At 46.4% G+C, this 24,770-nt stretch overlaps 1 protein-coding gene and 1 non-coding gene across 4 annotated transcripts; both read left to right on the forward strand.

Moving 5' to 3' along the window:
- Positions 1-117: 117 nt before the first annotated feature.
- Positions 118-189, forward strand: trnah-gug (transfer RNA histidin (anticodon GUG)). Its single transcript has one exon. It is a non-coding gene; the product is annotated as a tRNA-His (tRNA).
- On the forward strand, positions 134-24,497 carry si:ch211-71n6.4 (uncharacterized). Of its 3 annotated transcripts, XM_021567110.3 has the most exons (11): positions 860-963; positions 1,093-1,163; positions 1,957-2,227; positions 5,240-5,660; positions 20,777-20,884; positions 21,182-21,378; positions 21,475-21,674; positions 21,799-21,857; positions 22,296-22,463; positions 22,803-23,030; positions 23,317-24,497. In XM_021567110.3, exons 3-11 carry the CDS (start codon positions 1,964-1,966, stop codon positions 23,457-23,459), a joined length of 1,788 nt encoding a protein of 595 aa, XP_021422785.1. In that variant the 5' UTR covers positions 860-963; positions 1,093-1,163; positions 1,957-1,963; the 3' UTR covers positions 23,460-24,497. The 3 variants fall into 3 exon arrangements, with proteins under 3 accessions (XP_021422786.1, XP_021422784.1, XP_021422785.1); XM_021567111.3 differs by lacking the exons at positions 860-963; positions 1,093-1,163 and adding an exon at positions 134-244; XM_021567109.3 differs by lacking the exon at positions 1,093-1,163 and having other exon boundaries at positions 857-963.
- The last annotated feature ends 273 nt before the right edge of the window (positions 24,498-24,770 follow it).

Genomic DNA, 24,770 nt, shown 5'->3' on the forward strand with positions numbered 1-24,770 from the left:
ACCGGTTCCTAACCACCCACAATCGAGTTTCTAGTTAAAGCCCATGTCGTTGCATGGCTGTTTGTGCAGGTTTGAATAGCTCCAAATCTCCGCCCTACACACGAGCCCTGGTAGCTCGCCGTGATCGTATAGTGGTTAGTACTCTGCGTTGTGGCCGCAGCAACCCCGGTTCGAATCCGGGTCACGGCATTGCGATACACAATGTCACGGCAAAAGGGCTCTCTTTTTGAAGCGTTGATTGATGGTAAACTGACTGGCTGGTTTATTATGTAATTCTGATATTTATCTCTTTTGGGGTTGGCTAACCAGCGAACATTATCACACCAATTAGCAGTGAAAAAAGAATGACAGACAAAACTGTAAGTTAGCTAAATTAGTAACAACAAGTGTGGGGAAACAGCTAGCTAATATGCAGGATATGTACCCATCTTCAGCCCAGATAAAACACACTTGGGAAAGCATGTGGGGACCGTGTGGGTACTCAAAAAAAATATGATCATGCATAAGGAGAAATGGATTGAAAAAGTTTGGTTGATGCAATGCAAAATATACAGTATGGACTGTCAGTCATAGTATGCGTTCAGCTCATTTTCCAGTTTCAAATCAAATCAAGCTTCATTTATACAGCAAATAATAATTTGTTCTTAACTGACTTTCTTAGATATATAAAGGTTAAAGTAAAAGTACTATTTAAGTATTTTTGACCCTATTTGTACTTCACTTTAGTCGTTTTCTATTACGGTTTACTTTTACTCAAGTATGACAATTGTTCACTTTTTTTAAACCTCTGAATATGTTTCATTTATTAAGTCATAAATGTGCATAGACATCCCCTTATAATGTAAGCTGCCCCTTTAAGTATGAAGAAAAAACAAGTTGTTACCCAGCAGCCATTTTTAGTTGAGGGATCACACACACAGTAGCTGCGTCAAAAGTTGTTTTTGAACAACTGGATTGAATATTGTAAGTTATCATTGCATACGTTATATGGCAACATTTCTATAAACGGTATTTTAGACTTGTAGTGTTTTTCTAGACCACAATGGAAGTTAATGTTTCTGAAGTTTGTTTACATTGTTTTGTTTCATGGAGTTTAACGGGAGGCACATTCCTGAGACAAGTCAAATGAGCCTTTAAAAAGCAGTTAGAAATCCTGCCTTAGTGTGAGTAATAATATTGTTTATCATCATTGCCATGCATGAAACTCCTATCATCTTTAAATAAATAACGCAATTTTGTAATGACGTGATTTTAGATTTTCTTTCTTTGGGAATATGGTGTGCCCATGAACGATTGCAACATTGTTTCACAGGACGTGGGAAACCAGCGGTTCTGCTTTTAACTGCGCGCTCGATCCTCTAACAATGCAATAAGGAAATTCGCTCACATAGGCGTCACCTGAAGTCTTAATAACTATTGTGGATGAACCTTACACTTGATTGTTCTCAATACTATTCTTCAATCTAATTTACATTTGCTTTGGCATATCAATTAGCCATACAGTTATATATTATTTATCATCAATTTACTATGTTACCTATTAACCCGTTACAAACACATTATAAACCGTCTGCTACTTTTCAAGTACACTAGTGATAGCGTTATTATTGTGTAGCTTGGATACTCTCAGATGACAAGAGGCCATGAACAAGAGTGTTTTGGTAGGGGGCTAGCCTTGTTAGTTTATGGGGGCTAGGGGTTCGTTTGGGATGGTGTGTAATTCAAATGAATGGCAAATTCTCCACTTCATGAGTTACTCCAATATTTGTCCCATGAAGAGAGGTCTTTCTTGAAAAATAGATTGTATCTCAATGAGACTAACCTGGATAAAGGTTCAATAAAACTAAATTGGAATTTACCCTAATCCTGCATGTTGTCCTAAAACTGCCTTATTGGCCTAATCTACTGTGCAAATCCCTGCTCTGCACTGATCTCCCCTGTGTGCTTCCCTCATAGAGCCAAGATGAATGAGGACGTTTTTGAGGTCCCCGAGGGGACAGAGTATCGTTATCTGGTACAAGAGGAAGGAGAGGAGGAGGTGCAGTATGTGCGTCGCAGACACTACGTCAGCCCATTCCTGGTCCTGTCCAGACGCTGCATCTTCCTCGTCTGCCTGGGGGTGCTATCCCTGCTCACCTTGGCTGGGTACCTGGCCTACGTGGCCCAGACTCTGCCCCCTGGCTCAGCCCAGGTCACTACTGACTGTGGAGAGTTCCAGGGGAGACAGGTGGGTTGATGTCTGCACATTGTTGGTGGAAAGAGTAGAAACAATGTTCAGCTTTACAAAAAAAAACCAAAAAAAAATAAACAATGTTCAGCCATATTAAACATTTTTAACCAATTGTACTGTATGGTTTCTCCCCCATATGCCTACAATGTAAAGAGCATCGAGACCTAATAGAACAGGGATCATCAATTAGATTCAGTCGCAGGCCGTTTATTTTTTTAATTCAGCTGGTGGTCACGGGGCTGGAACATAATTACAAATAATTTGTAAACTGCAAACTGACCGCAAGAAGCCCAAACGGATATAATATTTGACCAAAACTTAATTATTTCAAACCTTGCTTACATTTGTATACGATCACATACACTCAGTGGCCAGTTTATTAGGTACACCACCATGTTCACCCCGTGATGTGATCGTCGGTGCCAGGCGCGCCGGTTCCAGTATTTCAGAAACGGCCGTCCGACTGGGCTTTTCACAAACGACAGTGTCTAGGGTTTTACCGAGAATAGTGCGTCAAACAAAAAAACAGTCAGTGACAGTCCTGTGGGCGACAACAGATAAAACAGTCAGTGACAGTCCTGTGGGCGACAACAGATAAAACAGTCAGTGACAGTCCTGTGGGCGACAACAGATAAAACAGTCAGTGACAGTCCTGTGGGCGACAACAGATAAAACAGTCAGTGGCAGTCCTGTGGGCGACAACAGATAAAACAGTCAGTGACAGTCCTGTGGGCGACAACAGATAAAACAGTCAGTGACAGTCCTGTGGGCGACAACAGATAAAACAGTCAGTGGCAGTCCTGTGGGCGACAACAGATAAAACAGTCAGTGACAGTCCTGTGGGCGACAACAGATAAAACAGTCAGTGACAGTCCTGTGGGCGACAACAGATAAAACAGTCAGTGACAGTCCTGTGGGCGACAACAGATAAAACAGTCAGTGGCAGTCCTGTGGGCGACAACAGATAAAACAGTCAGTGGCAGTCCTGTGGGCGACAATAGATAAAACAGTCAGTGACAGTCCTGTGGGCGACAACAGATAAAACAGTCAGTGGCAGTCCTGTGGGCGACAACAGATAAAACAGTCAGTGACAGTCCTGTGGGCGACAACAGATAAAACAGTCAGTGACAGTCCTGTGGGCGACAACAGATAAAACAGTCAGTGACAGTCCTGTGGGCGACAACAGATAAAACAGTCAGTGACAGTCCTGTGGGCGACAATAGATAAAACAGTCAGTGACAGTCCTGTGGGCGACAACAGATAAAACAGTCAGTGGCAGTCCTGTGGGCGACAACAGATAAAACAGTCAGTGACAGTCCTGTGGGCGACAACAGATAAAACAGTCAGTGACAGTCCTGTGGGCGACAACAGATAAAACAGTCAGTGGCAGTCCTGTGGGCGACAATAGATAAAACAGTCAGTGACAGTCCTGTGGGCGACAACAGATAAAACAGTCAGTGGCAGTCCTGTGGGCGACAACAGATAAAACAGTCAGTGACAGTCCTGTGGGCGACAACAGATAAAACAGTCAGTGACAGTCCTGTGGGCGACAACAGATAAAACAGTCAGTGACAGTCCTGTGGGCGACAACAGATAAAACAGTCAGTGACAGTCCTGTGGGCGACAACAGATAAAACAGTCAGTGACAGTCCTGTGGGCGACAATAGATAAAACAGTCAGTGACAGTCCTGTGGGCGACAACAGATAAAACAGTCAGTGGCAGTCCTGTGGGCGACAACAGATAAAACAGTCAGTGACAGTCCTGTGGGCGACAACAGATAAAACAGTCAGTGACAGTCCTGTGGGCGACAACAGATAAAACAGTCAGTGGCAGTCCTGTGGGCGACAATAGATAAAACAGTCAGTGACAGTCCTGTGGGCGACAACAGATAAAACAGTCAGTGGCAGTCCTGTGGGCGACAACAGATAAAACAGTCAGTGACAGTCCTGTGGGCGACAACAGATAAAACAGTCAGTGACGGTCCTGTGGGCGACAACAGATAAAACAGTCAGTGACAGTCCTGTGGGCGACAACAGATAAAACAGTCAGTGACAGTCCTGTGGGCGACAACAGATAAAACAGTCAGTGGCAGTCCTGTGGGCGACAACAGATAAAACAGTCAGTGACAGTCCTGTGGGCGACAACAGATAAAACAGTCAGTGGCAGTCCTGTGGGCGACAACAGATAAAACAGTCAGTGACAGTCCTGTGGGCGAAAACAGCACGTTGATGAGAGGTCAAAGGAGAACGACAAGATAACAAGCGGGGCCGCAAATAACGGAGCAGAACGGCATCTCGGAAACGCACAATTCGTCAGTTCCTGTCACGGTCGGTTGTGGAAGACAGCCACACTTGTGTTCCACTCCTACCAGCTAAAAACAAGAAGAAGTGTCTCCATGGGGGAGACACTGGACAATGAAGGAATGGAAAAACATTGCCTGGTCCAACGAATCCCGGATTCCTGTTGCGTCATAATGATGGCAGAGTCAGGATTTGGTGTGAGCAGCGTGAGTCCATGGCCCCATCCTGCCTTGGTGTCAACGGTACAGGCGGGTGGCGGTGGTGTATTGATGTGGGGAATGTTTTCCTGGCACATGTTATGTCCCTTGATACCAATTGACGAACAAACATTTCCGACACCTTGTATAACTCACGCCCCGAATAATTCAGGCTGTTCTGGAGGAAAGGGGGGTCTGACCCAATATGGGTGTACCTAATAATCTGTCCACTGAGTGTATATTATGCATGGGAATACTTTGAAACAGATTTCAATCAATTGAAGCTGATTTGCTTATATTTTTTACAGTCTTTTATGTCCAACAATACAATTTGAATAAACAAGATCACCGCCTGTTGGGGAACCCTGTAATAGAAGATGGTAAAGGATTGAGGAGTGGAATGTTTCAGTGACATGTGCCTTGACCATGTGGGCTTATACGGAATTACCTCCAGTGAACACTCATAGTTAATGAGTTAATGAAATACTATTGGTCGTCTTTATCATTGCAGAGAAATGGGGCCTACTCGTTCAAGGGCCTCCCGTACGCTGCTCCCCCCATTGGGGAACGTCGCTGGGCCCCTCCAGCCAAACCCTGGTGTGGGAACGGTGTGGGGGATGCCACCCGCTTCCGCAGCAAGTGTCCCCAGGTGCAGCCGCTCTCAGACACGGGGAAGGTGATTGGCCAGGAGAGCTGCCTCTTCCTGAACGTGTGGACTCCCACCCTGAGCCCCGACGCTGCCCTACCCGTCATGGTCTGGATCCATGGGGGCTACCTTCACATGCTTAGTGGAGGAGAGGAGGGCTACTCGCCCACAGAGGAGCTAGCAGCCCAGACAGGGATGGTCTATGTCAGCTTTAACTACAGGCTCAACGCATTTGGGTTCCTGGCCCTGGAGCTACTGAGGGAGGGCTCCCCCACCAATACCTCTGGTCAGTCTCTAGCAGTTGGCACATTAAAGTTTTTACAGTATTGCCAAACGAGGTCTTGATGTCTCAAGCAGTTTCACACAACATAGATGATGTTGTATTTAAGATATGATAATAGGAAGGTTTTAATCTTTTAACAAACTATTTCTAACACCAACAGAGTGATGAAATATTCATTATGTTAATGTTTGTTCTCTCAGTGGCGTTGTTTAAAATTGTGTATATCTATTTAATGAGCTTTAATGTGATTTGGATAGCTGGAGGTGATATACAGTGCATTCGAAAAGTATTCAGACCCCTGGACTTTTTCTACATTTTGTTACGTTACAGCCTTCTAAAATTGATTACATTTTTTATTTTCCATCAATCTACACACAATACCCCATAATGACAAAGGAAAAACATTATTTATTTTTTTACATTTCTGTGAAATATCACATTTCCATAAGGATTCAGACCCTTTACTCAGTAGTTTTTTTGAAGCGGTTACAGCCTTGAGTCTTCTTGGGTATGACGTTACAAGCTTGGAACACCTGTATTTGGGGAGTTTCTCCCATTCTTCTCTGCAGGTCCTCTCAAGCTCTGTCATGGTGGATGGGGAGCGTCGCTGCGCAGCTATTTTCAGGTCTCTCCAGAGATGTTCAATCAGGCTCTGTTTGGGCCACTCAAGGACATTCAGAGACATTCAGACCCAAAGCCACTCCTGCATTGTCTTGGCTGTGTGCTTAGGTTGATTGTCCTGTTGGAAGGTGAACCTTCACCCCAGTCTGAGGTCCTTAGCTCTCTGGAGCAGGTTTTCATCAAGGATCTCTGTACTTTTCTCCGTTCATCTTTCCCTCGATCCTGACGCTGAAAAACATCCACACAGCATGATGCTGCCACCACAATGCTTCACTGTCGGGATGATATTGACCAGGTGATGAACGGTGTCTGGTTTCCTCCAGACATGACGCTAGGCATTCAGGCCAAAGAGTTCAATCTTGGTTTCATCTTATGGTGTGAGAGTCCTTTTCGGCAAAATCCAAATGAGCTGTCATGTTCCTTTTAATGAGGAGTGACTTCTGTCTGGCCACTCTACCATAAAGGCCTGATTGGTGGAGTGCTGCAGAGATGGTTGTCTTTCTGGATAGTTCTCCCATCTCCATAGAGGAGCTCTGTTAGTGACCATTGGGTTCTTGGTCACCTCCCTGACCATGGCCCTTCTCCCCCGATTGCTCAGTTTGGCCGACGGCCAGCGCTAGGAAGAGCCTTGGTGGTTCCAAACTTCTTCCATTTAAGAATGATGGAGGCCACTGTTCTTGGGGACCATCAATGCTGCAGACATTTTTTGCCACAGGTGGACTCCAATCAAGTTGTAGAAACATCTCAGGGATGATACTAACTCCTAGTTTCCGGCCCGGCCTGCTAACTGGTAGCTTACCTGCCCGGTCTGTAACTGCTAGCCCATGCTAACTGCTTGCTTGCTAACCCGGCCTGCTAACTGCTAGCTTGCCCCGGTCTACTAGCTGCTAGCTTGTTTAGCCCTGGCCTACTAACTGTTAGCTTTTTAGCATCGGCCTGTCTAACTGTCTGAATCGCTATGTCCCCAGCCAGCCAACCACTTACTGGTGTTACGGTGAGTGAATGAGGACCCAAAAGCGAATTAACTTAAACAGAGCTTCTTTAATAACCAAACATAGGTAGGCTCAGATAGACCGGCAGATTCCGACAGGACAAGGTTACAGCAAACATGACGATAGTCTGGTTCAGGCATGAAACACAACAAACAAGAATCCGACAAAGACAGGAGCAGAAACAGAGAGAGATATAGGGACCTAATCAGAGGGAAAAAGGGAACAGGTGGGAAAAGGGGTGGATGAGGTAGTCAGAGGAGACAAGGAACAGCTGGGGGAAAGCGGGGGAGAAAAGGTAACCTAATACGACCAGCAGAGGGAGACAGGGTGAAAGGAAAGGACAGAAAGACACAACATGACAATACATGACAGTACCCCCCCACTCACCGAGCGCCTCCTGGCGCACTCAAGGAGGAAACCTGGCGGCAACGGAGGAAATCCTCGATCAGCGCACGGTCCAGCACGTCCCGAGAGGGAACCCAACTCCTCTCCTCAGGACCGTACCCCTCCCAATCTACGAGGTACTGGTGACCACGGCCCCGAGGACGCATGTCCAAAATCCTGCGGACCCTGTAGATGGGTGCGCCCTCGACAAGGATGGGGGGGGGGGGGGGGAAGACGAGCGGGGGCGCGAAGAACGGGCTTGATACAGGAGACATGGAAGACCGGGTGGACGCGACGAAGGTATCGCGGAAGAAGAAGTCGAACTGCGACAGGATTAATGACCCGAGAAATACGGAACGGACCAATGAACCGCGGGGTCAACTTGCGAGAAGCCGTCTTAAGGGGAAGGTTCTGAGTGGAGAGCCAAACTCTCTGACCGCGACAATATCTAGGACTCTTAGTTCTACGCTTATTAGCAGCCCTCACAGTCTGCGTCCTATAATGGCAAAGTGCAGACCTGACCCTCTTCCAGGTGCGCTCGCAACGTTGGACAAAAGCCTGAGCGGAGGGGACGCTGGACTCGGCGAACTGAGATGAGAACAGCGGAGGCTGGTACCCGAGGCTACTCTGAAAAGGAGATAGCCCGGTCGCAGACGAAGGAAGCGAGTTGTGGGCGTATTCTGCCCAGGGGAGCTGTTCTGACCAAGACGCAGGGTTGCGAAAAGAAAGACTGCGTAAGATGCGACCAATAGTCTGATTGGCCCGTTCTGCTTGACCGTTAGACTGGGGGTGAAAGCCGGAAGAGAGACTGACGGAAGCCCCAATCAAACGGCAAAACTCCCTCCAAAATTGAGACGTGAATTGCGGACCTCTGTCCGAAACGACGTCTGACGGAAGGCCATGAATTCTGAAAACATTCTCGATGATGATTTGTGCCGTCTCTTTAGCAGAAGGAAGCTTAGCAAAGGGAATGAAATGAGCCGCCTTAGAGAACCTATCGACAACCGTAAGAATAACAGTCTTCCCCGCTGACGAAGGCAGTCCGGTGACAAAATCTAAGGCGATGTGAGACCACGGTCGAGAGGGAATGGGAAGCGGCCTGAGACGGCCGGCAGGAGGAGAGTTACCGGACTTAGTCTGCGCGCAGACCGAACAAGCAGCCACGAAACGACGCGTGTCATGCTCCCGGGTGGGCCACCAAAAACGCTGGCGAATGGAAGCAAGCGTACCCCGAACGCCAGGGTGGCCGGCTAACTTGGCAGAGTGAGCCCACTGAAGAACGGCCAGACGAGTAGGAACGGGAACGAAAAGAAGGTTCCTAGGACAAGCGCGCGGCGACGGAGTGTGAGTGAGCGCTTGCTTTACCTGCCTCTCAATTCCCCAGACAGTCAACCCGACAACACGCCCCTCAGGGAGAATCCCCTCGGGGTCAGTGGAGGCTACTGAAGAACTGAAGAGACGAGATAAAGCATCAGGCTTGGTGTTCTTAGAGCCCGGACGATAAGAAATCACGAACTCGAAACGAGCGAAAAACAGCGCCCAACGCGCCTGACGCGCATTAAGTCGTTTGGCAGAACGGATGTACTCAAGGTTCCTATGGTCAGTCCAAACGACAAAAGGAACGGTCGCCCCCTCCAACCACTGTCGCCATTCGCCTAGGGCTAACCGGATGGCGAGCAGTTTGCGGTTTCCCACATCATAGTTACGTTCCGACGGCGACAGGCGATGAGAAAAATACGCGCATGGGTGGACCTTGTCGTCAGAGAGGGAGCGCTGAGAAAGAATGGCTCCCACGCCCACCTCTGACGCGTCAACCTCGACAACGAACTGTCTAGAGACGTCAGGTGTAACAAGGATAGGAGCGGATGTAAAACGATTCTTGAGGAGATCAAAAGCTCCCTGGGCGGAAACGGACCACTTAAAGCACGTCTTGACAGAAGTAAGGGCTGTGAGAGGAGCTGCCACCTGACCGAAATTACGGATGAAACGACGATAGAAGTTCGCGAAGCCGAGAAAGCGCTGCAGCTCGATGCGTGACTTAGGGGCGGGCCAATCAATGACAGCTTGGACCTTAGCGGGATCCATCTTAATGCCTTCAGCGGAAATAACAGAACCGAGAAATGTGACGGAGGAGGCATGAAAAGTGCACTTCTCAGCCTTCACAAAAAGACAATTCTCTAAAAGGCGCTGGAGGACACGTCGAACGTGCTGAACATGAATCTGGAGTGACGGTGAAAAAATCAGGATATCGTCAAGGTAAACGAAAACAAAGATGTTCAGCATGTCTCTCAGGACATCATTGACTAATGCCTGAAAGACAGCTGGAGCGTTAGCGAGGCCGAAAGGAAGAACCCGGTATTCAAAGTGCCCTAACGGAGTGTTAAACGCCGTCTTCCACTCGTCCCCCTCCCTGATGCGCACGAGATGGTAAGCGTTACGAAGGTCCAACTTAGTGAAAAACCTGGCTCCCTGCAGGATCTCGAAGGCTGAAGACATAAGAGGAAGCGGATAACGATTCTTCACTGTTATGTCATTCAGCCCTCGATAATCTATGCAGGGGCGCAGAGACCCGTCCTTCTTCTTGACAAAAAAAAACCCCGCTCCGGCGGGAGAGGAGGAGGGGACTATGGTACCGGCGTCAAGAGCTACAGACAAATAATCCTCGAGAGCCTTACGTTCGGGAGCCGACAGAGAGTATAGTCTACCCCGGGGGGGAGTGGTTCCCGGAAGGAGATCAATACTACAATCATACGACCGGTGTGGAGGAAGAGAGGTGGCCCTGGACCGACTGAACACCGTGCGCAGATCGTGATATTCCTCCGGCACCCCTGTCAAATCACCAGGCTCCTCCTGTGAAGAAGAGACAGAGGAAACAGGAGGGATAGCAGACATTAAACATTTCACATGACAAGAGACGTTCCAGGAGAGGATAGAATTACTAGACCAATTAATGGAAGGATTATGACAAACTAGCCAGGGATGGCCCAAAACAACAGGTGTAAAAGGTGAACGAAAAATTAAAAAAGAAATGGTTTCGCTATGATTACCAGAAACAGTGAGGGTTAAAGGTAGCGTCTCACGCTGAATCCTGGGGAGAGGACTACCATCCAGGGCGAACAAGGCCGTGGACTCCCTTAACTGTCTGAGAGGAATGTCATGTTCCCGAGCCCAGGTCTCGTCCATAAAACAGCCCTCCGCCCCAGAGTCTATTAAGGCACTGCAGGAAGCTGACGAACCGGTCCAGCGTAGATGGACCGACAAGGTAGTGCAGGATCTTGAAGGAGAGACAGGAGTAGTAGCGCTCACCAGTAGCCCTCCGCTTACTGATGAGCTCTGGCTTTTACTGGACATGAAGTGACAAAATGACCAGCAGAACCGCAATAGAGACAGAGGCGGTTGGTGATTCTCCGTTCCCTCTCCTTAGTCGAGATGCGGATACCTCCCAGCTGCATAGGCTCAGCTCCCGAGCCGGCAGAGGAAGATGGTAGTGATGCGGAGAGGGGGGCAACGGAGAGCGCGAGCTCCTTTCCACGAGCTCGGTGACGAAGATCAACCCGTCGCTCAATGCGAATAGCGAGTTCAATCAAGGAATCCACGCTGGAAGGAACCTCCCGGGAGAGAATCTCATCCTTTACCTCTGCGCGGAGACCCTCCAGAAGACGAGCGAGCAAGGCCGGCTCGTTCCAGCCACTGGAGGCAGCAAGAGTGCGAAACTCAATAGAGTAGTCTGTTATGGATCGATTGCCTTGACATAGGGAAGACAGGGCCCTGGAAGCCTCCTCCCCAAAAACAGATCGATCAAAAACCCGTATCATCTCCTCCTTAAAGTCCTGATACTGGTTAGTACACTCAGCCCTTGCCTCCCAGATTGCCGTGCCCCACTCACGAGCCCGTCCAGTAAGGAGAGATATGACGTAGGTGACACGAACAGTGCTCCTGGCGTAAGTGTTGGGCTGGAGAGAAAACACAATATCACACTGGGTGAGGAACGAGCGGCATTCAGTGGGCTCCCCAGAGTAACACGGCGGGTTATTGATTCTGGGCTCCGGAGATTCGAAAGCCCTGGAAGTGGCCGGTGGATCGAGGCGGAGATGGTGAACCTGTTCTGTGAGGTTGGAGACTTGGGTGGCCAGGGTCTCAACGGCATGTCGAGCAACAGACAATTCCTGCTCGTGTCTGCCTAGCATCGCTCCCTGGATCCCGACGGCTGAGTGGAGAGGATCCGAAGTCGCTGGGTCCATTCTTGGTCGGATTCTTCTGTTACGGTGAGTGAATGAGGACCCAAAAGCGAATTAACTTAAACAGAGCTTCTTTAATAACCAAACATAGGTAGGCTCAGATAGACCGGCAGATTCCGACAGGACAAGGTTACAGCAAACATGACGATAGTCTGGTTCAGGCATGAAACACAACAAACAAGAATCCGACAAAGACAGGAGCAGAAACAGAGAGAGATATAGGGACCTAATCAGAGGGAAAAAGGGAACAGGTGGGAAAAGGGGTGGATGAGGTAGTCAGAGGAGACAAGGAACAGCTGGGGGAAAGCGGGGGAGAAAAGGTAACCTAATACGACCAGCAGAGGGAGACAGGGTGAAAGGAAAGGACAGAAAGACACAACATGACAATACATGACACTGGACCCATATGTTCACTTGGCTATGCATGCCTCTCTCTAATATTGTCCTGTCCTGGTTAGTGATTACTGTCTTATTTCACTGTAGAGCCTCTAGCCCTGCTCAATATGCCTTAACCAACCATGTTGTTCCACCTCCTACATATGTGACGACATCACCTGGTTTAAACATCTCTAGAGACTATATCTCTCTCTTCATTATTCAATGCCTAGGTTTACCTCCAATGTACTCACATCCTACCTCTGTACACTATGCCTTGAATTTATGCTATCGTGCCCAGAAACCTGCTCCTTTTACTCTCTGTTCTGAACGTGCTAGACGGCCAGTTCGTATAGCCTTTAGCTGTACCCTTATCCTACTTCTCCTCTGTTCCTATGGTGATGTGGAGGTGAATCCAGGTCCTGCAGTGCCTAGCTCCACTCCCACCCCACAGGTGCTCTCATTTGTTGACTTCTGTAAACGTAAAAGCCTTGGTTTCATGCATGTTAACATTAGAAGCCTACTCCCTAAGTTTGTTTTACTCACTGCTTTAGCACACTCTGCCAACCCAGATGTCTTAGCCATGTCTGAATCCTGGCTTAGGAAACCCACCAAAAACCTTGAAATTTCCATTCCTAACTATAACGTTTTCCGCCAAGATAGAACTGCCAAAGGGGGCGGTGTTGCAATCTACTGCAGAGATAGCCTGCAGAGTTCTGTATTACTATCTAAGTCTGTACCCAAACAATTTGAGCTTCTACTTCTAAAAATTCACCTTTCCAGAAACAAGTCTCTCACTGTTGCCGCTTGCTATAGACCTCCCTCTGCCCCCAGCAGTGCCCTCGATACCATATGTGAATAGATTGCCCCCCATCTATCTTCTGAGCTTGTGCTACTAGGCGTCCTAAACTGGGACATGCTTAACATCCGGGCCATCGTACAAACTAAGCTTGATGCCCTCAATCTCACACAAATTATCAATAAACCTACCAGGTACAACCCTAAATCAGTAAACACGGGCACCCTCATAGATGTCATCCTAACTAACTCGCCCTCCAAATACACCTCTGCTGTTTTCAATCAAGATCTCATCGATCACTGCCTCATTGCCTGCATCCGTAATGAGTCTGCGGTCAAACGACCACCCCTCATCACTGTCAAACGCTCCCTAAACAGGCCTCTCTAATCGACCTGGCCGGGGTATCCTGGAATGACATTGACCTCATCCCGTCAGTAGATGATGCCTGGCTATTCTTTAAAAGTGCCTTCCTCACCATCTTAAATAAGCATGCCCCTCTCAAAAAATGTAGAACTAGGAATAGATATAGTCCTTGGTTCACTCCAGACCTGTCTGCCCTTAACCAGCACAAAAACATCCTGTGCATTAGCATCGAATAGCCCCTGTGATATGCAACTTTTCAGGGAAGTTAGGAACAAATATACACAGGCAGTTAAAAAAGCTAAGGCAGCTTTTTCAAACAGAAATTTGCATCCTGTAGTACTAACTCAAAAAGTTCTGGGACACTGTAACATCCATGGAGAATAAGAGCACATCATCCCAGCTGCCCACTGCTCTGAGGCTAGGAAACACTGTCACCACCGATAAATCCACTATAATTGAGAATTTCAATAAGCATTTCTCTACGGCTGGCCATGCTTTCCACTTGGCTACCCCTACCCCGGTCAACTGCCCGGCTCCCCCTACCCGCCAAAGACCCCACCATTTCTCCTTTACCCAAATCCAGATAGTGTCGTCTGAGATTCCCAAAGATTGGAAAGCTACCGCGGTCATCCCCCTCTTCAAAGGGGGTGACACTCTAGACCCAAACTGCTACAGACCTATATCTATCCTACCCTGTCTTTCTAAGGTCTTCGAAAGCCAAATTATGTGGCAGGGTCTACAGTCAATCACGGATTACAAAAAGAAAACCAGCCCCGTCACGGACCAGGATGTCTTGCTCCCAGGCAGACTAAATAACTTTTTTGCCCGCTTTGAGGACAATACAGTGCCACTGACACGGCCCGCAACCAAAACCTGCGGACTCTCCTTCCCTGCAACCGACGTGATTAAAACATTTAAACGTGTTAACCCTTGCAAGGCTGCAGGCCCAGACGGCATCCCCAGCCGCGTCCTCAGAGCATGCACAGACCAGCTGGCTGGTGTGTTTACGGACATATTCAATCAATCCTTATCCCAGTCTGCTGTTCACAAATGCTTCATGATTGTGGACTTCAGGAAACAGCAGAGGGAACACCCCCCTATCCACATCGATGGGACAGTAGTGGAGAAGGTAGTAAGTTTTAAGTTCCTCGGCGTACACATCACGGACAAACTGAATTGGTCCACCCACACAGACAGCGTTGTGAAGAAGGCGCAGCAGCGCCTCTTCAACCTCAGGAGGCTGAAGAAATTCGGCTTGTCACCAAAAGCACTCACAAACTTCTACAGATGCACAATCGAGAACATCCTGTCGGGCTGTATCACTGCCTGGTACGGCAACTGCTCCGCCCACAACCGTAAGGCTCTCCAGAGGGTAGTGATGTCTGCACAACGCATCACCGGGGGCAAACTACCTGCCCTCCAGGACACCTACACCACCCGATGTCACAGGAAGGCCATAAAGATCATTGAGGACAACAACCACCCGAGCCACTGCCTGTTCACCCCGCTATCATCCAGAAGGCGAAGTCAGTACAGGTGCATCAAAGCTGGGACCGAGAGACTGAAAAACAGCTTCTATCTCAAGGCCATCAGACAGTTAAACAGCCACCACTAACATTGAGTGGCTGCTGCCAACACACTGACTCAACTCCAGCCACTTTAATAATGGGAATTGATGGAAATTGATGGAAAATATATCACTAGCCACTTTAAACAATGCTACTTAATATAATGTTTACATACCCATCATTACTCATCTCATATGTATATGTATATACTGTACCCTATATCATCTACTGCATCTTTATGTAATACAGTGGGGCAAAAAAGTATTTAGTCAGCCACCAATTGTACAAGTTCTCCCACTTAAAAAGATGAGAGAGGCCTGTAATTTTCATCATAGGTACACTTCAACTATGACAGACAAAATGAGAGAAAAATCACATTGTAGGATTTTTAATGAATTTATTTGCAAATTATGGTGGAAAATAAGTATTTGGTCAATAACAAAAGTTTATCTCAATACTTTGTTATATACCCTCTGTTGGCAATGACAGAGGTCAAACATTTTCAGCAAGTCTTCACAAGATTTTCACACACTGTTGCTGGTATTTTGGCCCATTCCTCCATGCAGATCTCCTCTAGAGCAGTGATGTTTTCTATGGGGTTGAGATCTGGAGACTGGCTAGACCACTCCAGGACCTTGAAATGCTTCTTACGAAGCCACTCCTTCGTTGCCCGGGCGGTGTGTTTGGGATCATTGTCAGGCTGAAAGACCCAGCCACGTTTCATCTTCAATGCCCTTGCTGATGGAAGGAGGTTTTCACTCAAAATCTCACGATACATGGCCCCATTCATTCTTTCCTTTACACGGATCAGTCGTCCAGGTCCCTTTGAAGAAAACCAGCCCCAAAGCATGATGTTTCCACCCCCATGCTTCACAGTAGGTATGGTGTTCTTTGGATGCAACATTCTTTGTCCTCCAAACACGACGAGTTGAGTTTTTACCAAAAAGTTATATTTTGGTTTCATCTGACCATATGACATTCTCCCAATCTTCTTCTGGATCATCCCAATGCTCTCTAGCAAACTTCAGACGGTCCTGGACATGTACTGGCTTAAGCAGGGGGACACGTCTGGCACTGCAGGATTTGAGTCCCTGGCGGCATAGTGTGTTACTGATGGTAGGCTTTGTTACTTTGGTCCCACATCTCTGCTGGTCATTCACTAGGTCCCCCCGTGTGGTTCTGGGATTTTTACTCACTGTTCTTGTGATCATTTTGGCCCCACGGGGTGAGATCTTGCGTGGAGCCCTAGATCGAGGGAGATTATCAGTGGTCTTGTATGTCTTCCATTTCCTAATAATTGCTCCCACAGTTGATTTCTTCAAACCAAGCTGCTTACCTATTGCAGATTCAGTCTTCCCAGCCTGGTGCAGGTCTACAATTTTGTTTCTGGTGTCCTTTGACAGCTCTTTGGTCTTGGCCATAGTGGAGTTTGGAGTGTGACTGTTTGAGGTTGTGGACAGGTGTCTTTTATACTGATAACAAGTTCAAACAGGTGCCATTAATACAGGTAACGAGTGGAGGACAGAGGAGCCTCTTAAAGAAGAAGTTACAGGTCTGTGAGAGCCAGAAATCTTGCTTGTTTGTAGGTGACCAAATACTTATTTTCCACCATAATTTGCAAATAAATTCATTAAAAATCCTACAATGTGATTTTCTGGATATTTTTTCTCATTTTGTCTATCATAGTTGAAGTGTACCTATGATGAAAATTACAGGCCTCTCTCATCTTTTTAAGTGGGAGAACTTGCACAATTGGTGGCTGACTAAATAATTTTTTGCCCCACTGTACATGTATCACTAGCCACTTTAAAATAGGCCTCTTTGTTTACATTCCCTACATTACTCATCTCATATGTATATACTGTACTCGATACCATCTACTGCATCTTGCCTATGCCGTTCGGCCATCACTCATTCATATACAGTGCCTTGCGAAAGTATTCGGCCCCCTTGAACTTTGCGACCTTTTGCCACATTTCAGGCTTCAAACATAAAGATATAAAACTGTATTTTTTTGTGAAGAATCAACAACAAGCGGGACACAATCATGAAGTGGAACGACATTTATTGGATATTTCAAACTTTTTTAACAAATCAAAAACTGAAAAATTGGGCGTGCAAAATTATTCAGCCCCTTTACTTTCAGTGCAGCAAACTCTCTCCAGAAGTTCAGTGAGGATCTCTGAATGATCCAATGTTGACCTAAATGACTAATGATGATAAATACAATCCACCTGTGTGTAATCAAGTCTCCGTATAAATGCACCTGCACTGTGATAGTCTCAGAGGTCCGTTAAAAGCGCAGAGAGCATCATGAAGAACAAGGAACACACCAGGCAGGTCCGAGATACTGTTGTGAAGAAGTTTAAAGCCGGATTTGGATACAAAAAGATTTCCCAAGCTTTAAACATCCCAAGGAGCACTGTGCAAGCGATAATATTGAAATGGAAGGAGTATCAGACCACTGCAAATCTACCAAGACCTGGCCGTCCCTCTAAACTTTCAGCTCATACAAGGAGAAGACTGATCAGAGATGCAGCCAAGAGGCCCATGATCACTCTGGATGAACTGCAGAGATCTACAGCTGAGGTGGGAGACTCTGTCCATAGGACAACAATCAGTCGTATATTGCACAAATCTGGCCTTTATGGAAGAGTGGCCAGAAGAAAGCCATTTCTTAAAGATATCCATAAAAAGGGTTGTTTAAAGTTTGCCACAAGCCACCTGGGATACACACCAAACATGTGGAAGAAGGTGCTCTGGTCAGATGAAACCAAAATTGAACTTTTTGGCAACAATGTAAAACGTTATGTTTGGCGTAAAAGCAACACAGCTGAACACACCATCCCCACTGTCAAACATGGTGGTGGCAGCATCATGGTTTGGGCCTGCTTTTCTTCAGCAGGGACAGGGAAGATGGTTAAAATTGATGGGAAGATGGATGGAGCCAAATACAGGACCATTCTGAAAGAAAACCTGATGGAGTCTGCAAAAGACCTGAGACTGGGACGGAGATTTGTCTTCCAACAAGACAATGATCCAAAACATAAAGCAAAATCTACAATGGAATGGTTCAAAAATAAACATATCCAGGTGTTAGAATGGCCAAGTCAAAGTCCAGACCTGAATCCAATCGAGAATCTGTGGAAAGAACTGAAAACTGCTGTTCACAAATGCTCTCCATCCAACCTCACTGAGCTCGAGCTGTTTTGCAAGGAGGAATGGGAAAAAATGTCAGTCTCTCGATGTGCAAAACTGATAGAGACATACCCCAAGCGACTTACAGCTGTAATCGCAGCAAAAGGTGGCGCTACAAAGTATTAACTTAAGAGGGCTGAATAATTTTGCACGCTCAATTTTTCAGTTTGAAATATCCAATAAATGTCGTTCCACTTCATGATTGTGTCCCACTTGTTGTTGATTCTTCACAAAAAAATACAGTTGTATATCTTTATGTTTGAAGCCTGAAATGTGGCAAAAGGTCGCGAAGTTCAAGGGGGCCGAATACTTTCGCAAGGCACTGTATCTGTATGTACATATTCTTTATCCCTTTACACTTGTGTGTATAAGGTAGTAGTTTTGGAATTGTTAGGTTAGATTACTCGTTGGTTATTACTGCATTGTCGGAACTAGAAGCACAAGCATTTTGCTACACTCGCATTAACATCTGCTAACCATGTGTATGTGACAAATACATTTGATTTGATTTGAAAAACAGATTACTGACCATTTCGAATCCCACCATACCTTCTCCGCTATACAATCTGGTTTCAGAGCTGGTCATGGGTGCACCTCAGCCACGCTCAAGGTTCTAAACGACATCATAACCGCCATCGATAAGAGACATTACTGTCCAACCGTATTCATCGACCTGGCCAAGGCTTTCGACTCTGTCAAACACAACATTCTTATTGGCAGACTCGACAGCCTTGGTTTCTCAAATGATTGCCTCGCCTGGTTTACCAACTACTTCTCTGATAGAGTTCAGTGTGTCAAATCGGAGGGACTGTTGTCCGGTCCTCTGACAGTCTCTATGCGTGTACCACAGGGTTCAATTCTCGGGCCGACTCTCTTTTCTGTATACATCAATGATGATGCTCTTGCTGCTAGTGATTCTCTGATCCACCTCTACGCAGACGACACCATTCTGTATACTTTTGGCCCCTCCTTGGACACTGTGTTAACTAATCTCCAGACGAGCTTCAATGCCATACAACTCTCCTTCCGTGGCCTCCAACTGCTCTTAAATGCAAATTAAATTAAATGCATGCTATTCAATCGATCACTGCCCGCACCTGCCCTCCCGTCCAGCATCACTACTCTGGACGGCTCTGACTTAGTATACGTGGACAACTACAAATACCTGGGTGTCTGGTTAGACTGTAAACTCTCCTTCCAGACTCACATTAAGCATCTCCAATCCAAAATTAAATCTAGAATCGGCTTCCTATATTGCAGCACTCATGCTGCCAAACATACCCTCGTAAAACTGACCATCCTTCCGATCCTCGACTTCGGTGATGTCATCTATAAAATAGCCTCCAACACTCTACTCAACAAACTGGATGCAGTCTATCACAGTGCCATCCGTTTTGTCACCAAAGCCCCATACACTACCCACCATTGCGACCTGTACGCTCTTGTTGGTTGGCCCTCGCTTCATACTCGTCGCCAAATCCACTGGCTACAGGTTATCTACAAGTCTCTGCTAGGTAAAGCCCCGCCTTATCTCAGCTCACTGGTCACCATAGCAGCACCCACTCGTAGCACGCGCTCCAGCAGTTATATCTCACTGGTCACCCCCAAAGCCAATTCCTCCTTTGGTCGTCTTTCTTTACAGTTCTCTGCTGCCCATGACTGGAACGAATTGCAAAAATCTCTGAAGCTGGAGACTCACATCTCCCTCACTAGCTTTAAGCACCAGCTGTCAGAGCAGCTCACAGATCACTGCACCTGTACATAGCCCATCTGTAAACAGCCCATCTATCTACCTCATCCCCATACTGTATTTATTTATTTATCTTGCTCCTTTGCACCCCAGTATCTCTACTTGCACATTCCTCTTCTGCCGATCTACCATTCCAGTGTTTAATTGCTATATTGTAATTACTTCACCACCATGGCCTATTTGTTTCCGTAACCTACCTCATTTGCACTCACTGTATATAGACGTTTTGTTTTCTTTTGTTCTACTGTATTATTGACTATGTTTTGTTTATTCCTTGTGTAACTCTGTGTTGTTGTATGTGTCAAATTGCTACGCTTCATCTTGGCCAGGTTAATAATAAAAGTTAATATTTTTCTTTCTCATGGACACTACACCATTTATGCTTTACACACACACACACACACACACACACACACACACACACACACACACACACACACACACCACACACACACACACACCACACACACACACACACACACACCACACACACACACACACACACCACACACACACACACACACACACACACACACACACACACATACAGCTTGATATGGAACGACCCATAAAATTACATAAAGACATTGTTTTCAACTCACATTCACGCACAGTCATCGGCGAGAACAGAAAGATTCCATATCTGAATACCTCCTATTTCCCTTCTGATCTGAAAGGGTTCAGGGTATTGACACCAGGAACCTTTAGGTACACTAGGCTAGATGGAGCTTCTGAAAATAGGAACTAGGACATAGGAAAACGAGGCCACATCAAAGCGGTATTTCGACGTGATTTTAATCTCTAATTGGTTTCCCCCCACCCCCCACCCAGGAAACTATGGCTTCATGGACCAGATAGCTGCTCTGCAGTGGGTCCAGAGGAACATCAAGGTGTTTGGAGGAGACCCCAGTAAAGTCACCATATTTGGTCAAAGCTCAGGTAATAAATACCAGCTATTATAAGCCTCTATGGGCTACGTGAGTGTACTGTCAATGAAGTATGAAAGAACATTTAGTTTTTCTTTTTGTTATAATACAATCATTTTTACCGAACATTGAAAAGGATGAAAACAAAATATGCTACTTTATGTTAGCATGTGCTTGTAGCAGTATAGTTGGCTGAAGGAATGAACACAGCTTCCTTAACTGCTTTAGAATTTTTAACCCTAACCCTCATTGTCTACTCTCTTCCCATCACCCTTCCACACACACACACACACACACACACAACACACAGGTGGGACGTCGGTGTGGACTCTGATGATGTCTCCGCTGGCAAGGGGTCTGTTTCGTGCGGCGGTGGATATGAGCGGCTCCTATGTGTATAACGCATCACTGGAGAAGGCAGAGGATGACAACCTGCTATTCCTGAACAAGACTGGCTGCAATGACCTGGCCTGCCTCCGGAAGCTCTCCACCACACTGATACTACGGGTACAGACAGTACGACAACGTAAACTGTAAAATCTGCCTTAAGGGAGAAACGAGCTTCATGTGGGTCTCTCTTTATCTCTCTCCACTCCGCTCTAGGCCATCCCATGGAAGGAGTACCCGTCGTGGGGGGCAGATGATCTGATGGACCTGCCCACTAAGGACAGCTTTGTGGGGCCCGTAGCAGTGGTGGACAGGCATGTCCTCCCAGCTCCTCCCTTTGAGATGTGGGAGAAAGGAGGAGTCTTCAACGATGTTCCATTCCTCATAGGGACCACTGAGCAGGAGACTGACTTTTTGTAAGTATTATGTGTGGTCTTCAAAAAAAGTATTATCTGCAGAAGAAATACACAATTCACTTTATAATCGTATGTGTGTGTGCGTGCGTGCGTGTGTGTGTGTGTGTGTGTGTGTGCACTTTAGCCCACCGTATGAGAATATCTCCATGTGGACATGGGGAGACTACGGGTGGTTTGTGACAGGTGAGAATACGGTAACCTCGGGGTCAATATCGATCAATCTGTAAAATGCCTTATTTAGATTAGATTTTTCTCCAAGGAGGAAATTCATCTCCACATTATCAAACATCGTAGACCTGTAAGAGATAATAAAAAAAACACAAAAAAAAAAAAACCAGACATTAACAGATAGACAGACAGAATACTAAGACCGAACATAAAACAGTGATTACATCCACAGTCTATTGAGCTGTTGAGGAAGTTTATGGCTGTGGGAAAGTAGCTCCTGCTAAACTGGGCCTTTTCTCCCTCATCACTTGTGGCCATTGAAACCCAGGGAAACTCAACTCTTTTCTCCATTACCCGCCTCTCTCTCATATTTTCAACCCTGCCGCCCTTTACAGTTTATTCCTGCTACCATATTGCCCTTTTCCCAAAGCCTCTCATCTGTGTCCCACACAGATAAACTGAGCCCCTTCAGAGAGGGTCTTCCTAAGGAGGCGTTGGATCTGTACCCAAGCTCGGCCCTGTGCCCCACTCCTGACCGCTGCCCAGAGAGGGCCTACACCACGATGGTGTCGGACATGAGGGTCACCTGCCCAAACAACGACCTGGCCAAGAGGGCTGCAGGTAGGCTACGCTGACAGCCAGGAGATTCACGTGAGCCAAAGGGTTAGCATTCACTCTATGATAATGGACAGAATTTTTGTTGTTGTTGAATGGTCTCTTTAGAGAGACAGGTAGTTGTTCAGAGAAGACACCAATTAGAATGGGCACTAAAGAGAGACAGGTAGTTGTTCAGAGAAGACACCAATTAGAATGCTTTGGAAATGCCTCCTGTCCACCCTTCACTGATGTAATCACTCATCTGTTAGTGAACAGTAGTGATAGGATAGAGTTTTGAACTGCTTGTGTGTGTGCGTGTGTTTGTTTTGTGTGTTTGTTTTATGTGTGTGTGTGTGTTCCCAGCGGCCCTCCACAGTCCTGTGTATCGGTACGTGGTGACACACACTCCATCTCGTGCCGTCAACTCCTCGGAGGGTCTGTGGTCGTTCCCCAGCCGGTTCTCTTTCCACGGCCTGGACTCTTTCACCTTCTTCGGGGGTCTAGAGAAGCTGTTGGGGGGACCGCTCTCCGCCCAGGACACTGCCTTCCAGAAGCTCCTCACAGAGCACCTCGTCCACTTCGCTAAGGAGGGTGAGAGAGGGGCAGGGGCTGGAACACAAACACCTCTCCTAGATTGGTTGAACTCAGTGTTCATTCAGCTCAGACCATTGGAATTAGACATTTACCACAAACCTTTCCTCATCTCTCTATCCCTCTCCTCCTCTCTTTCTGTTCTCTCTATCCCTCATCTATTTTCCTCATATCTCTATCCCTCTCCTCTCTTTCTGTTCTCTCTATCCCTCATCTCTCTTTCTGTTCTCTCCATCCCTCATCTCTTCTTCTGTTTGTTCCATCCCTCTCTCCTCCTCTATTGCAGGTAAGATGCCGGAGCAGTGGCCAGAGTACCCAGCAGCCACTGCTCTCCTGAACCATACCCTCTCTGTGGTCCATGATTACTCTGCTGAGCGCTGCCAACTGTGGGAGAAGAATGGCTTCTACCCCTACGCCTGGGTCAACTGACCCCTCACCCATAACTCCTACAGCACAGGACGGAATCCTACACCTGGGTCACCTAGGATGTTAGTACTGAATGTGTTCTGTGACTGTGGTGAAATGTAGATTTATTGTGGGAGTTTTGGTGTGTACAGTATTTTGCCTTCAGGTTTGTTCAAGGATAAAGTATCAGATTTAGAGAAAAGGGAAGAATGTGTTGGTATGGAAGAAGAGGATGGTCATTTTTATATTTCTGCTCTGTTTTGTGGTAGAGATGGCTGTGAGAATGTTGAAAGAGGAGACGTTATTGTGATGTGTATTGTCATTATTGATACTTTTAGCTACTGTTACTTGCACTAAGATTTTAAATGAAGATGCCTACTCTTGACTTTTTATGGAAATCTGTTGTGTATATGTCGTACATGTATGCAATGAGGAAGCATTTATTATGAAGGGCTTTTATGCTGTAGCCTATGTTATGTGTTTCTCTATTCTTCTCTTTCCACTATGTGTCTCTGTGTGGTGGATATTAAACCAGACAGAAACGGCTAGGAAGCTTTTTCTGCACGCATAGACTGTGTCACCAGCGAATCATCTTCGTTCGACTTGAAAACACACTTGTTTTCTTCCGACTCAAGCCTCATCAATTCAACGTAAAACACTCTTGCCTTTTCTTCAGCATCTCCGACAGCCACCGACTTGATTGGGAACAAGGGATGGTGCGCTTGTTCCTTGTGTGTGAAGAGAGGGATGAAAGCCTGTGGATGACAGAGAGAGCACATGGAAGTGTTTACTTGTGTAATTAGTGTTTAGAGTTGCCTCCAATCAAAAGCTCTCGTGTTCTGTCTTTTCTCCTGTCAAACAGATAGGGAGTTATATCTGTTGCTGTTTTATTGATCATTTCTGCTTTTGTTCCACTATGTGCGCTATGATAGGCAACTTATTTCAACATTAAAATGTTCTTTGTTTTTTTTACTCAGGTAATCTGCTTTAAAATGCCATGACCTAAAATTACAGGTCATTCACATGCACTAATACAAATAATAAAACACACAAAGAATTAAAGATTTCAGTCTTTTTTCAAAATATATATTTCAAATATACAGTATGTTTCATAGCCTAGAATCAAGTCCAAACCCATCTTTATTATCCCAAGGTCAAACTTTGTTTGCAGGCAGGGACAATACAAGAGATATGGGTTAAATGAATGAGACATGTTTGATATAAATACGTGTGGCGGTTTTCTTACCTGCAACATACTTGGCATCTACAGGCGCTGTGGCTTAGTTGGTTAAAGCGCCTGTCTAGTAAACAGGAGATCCTGAGTTCGAATCTCAG

Source organism: Oncorhynchus mykiss, chromosome 16 (genome assembly GCF_057628025.1).
Source record: "Oncorhynchus mykiss isolate SJ-2025 chromosome 16, ASM5762802v1, whole genome shotgun sequence".
Taxonomy (NCBI): domain Eukaryota; kingdom Metazoa; phylum Chordata; class Actinopteri; order Salmoniformes; family Salmonidae; genus Oncorhynchus; species Oncorhynchus mykiss.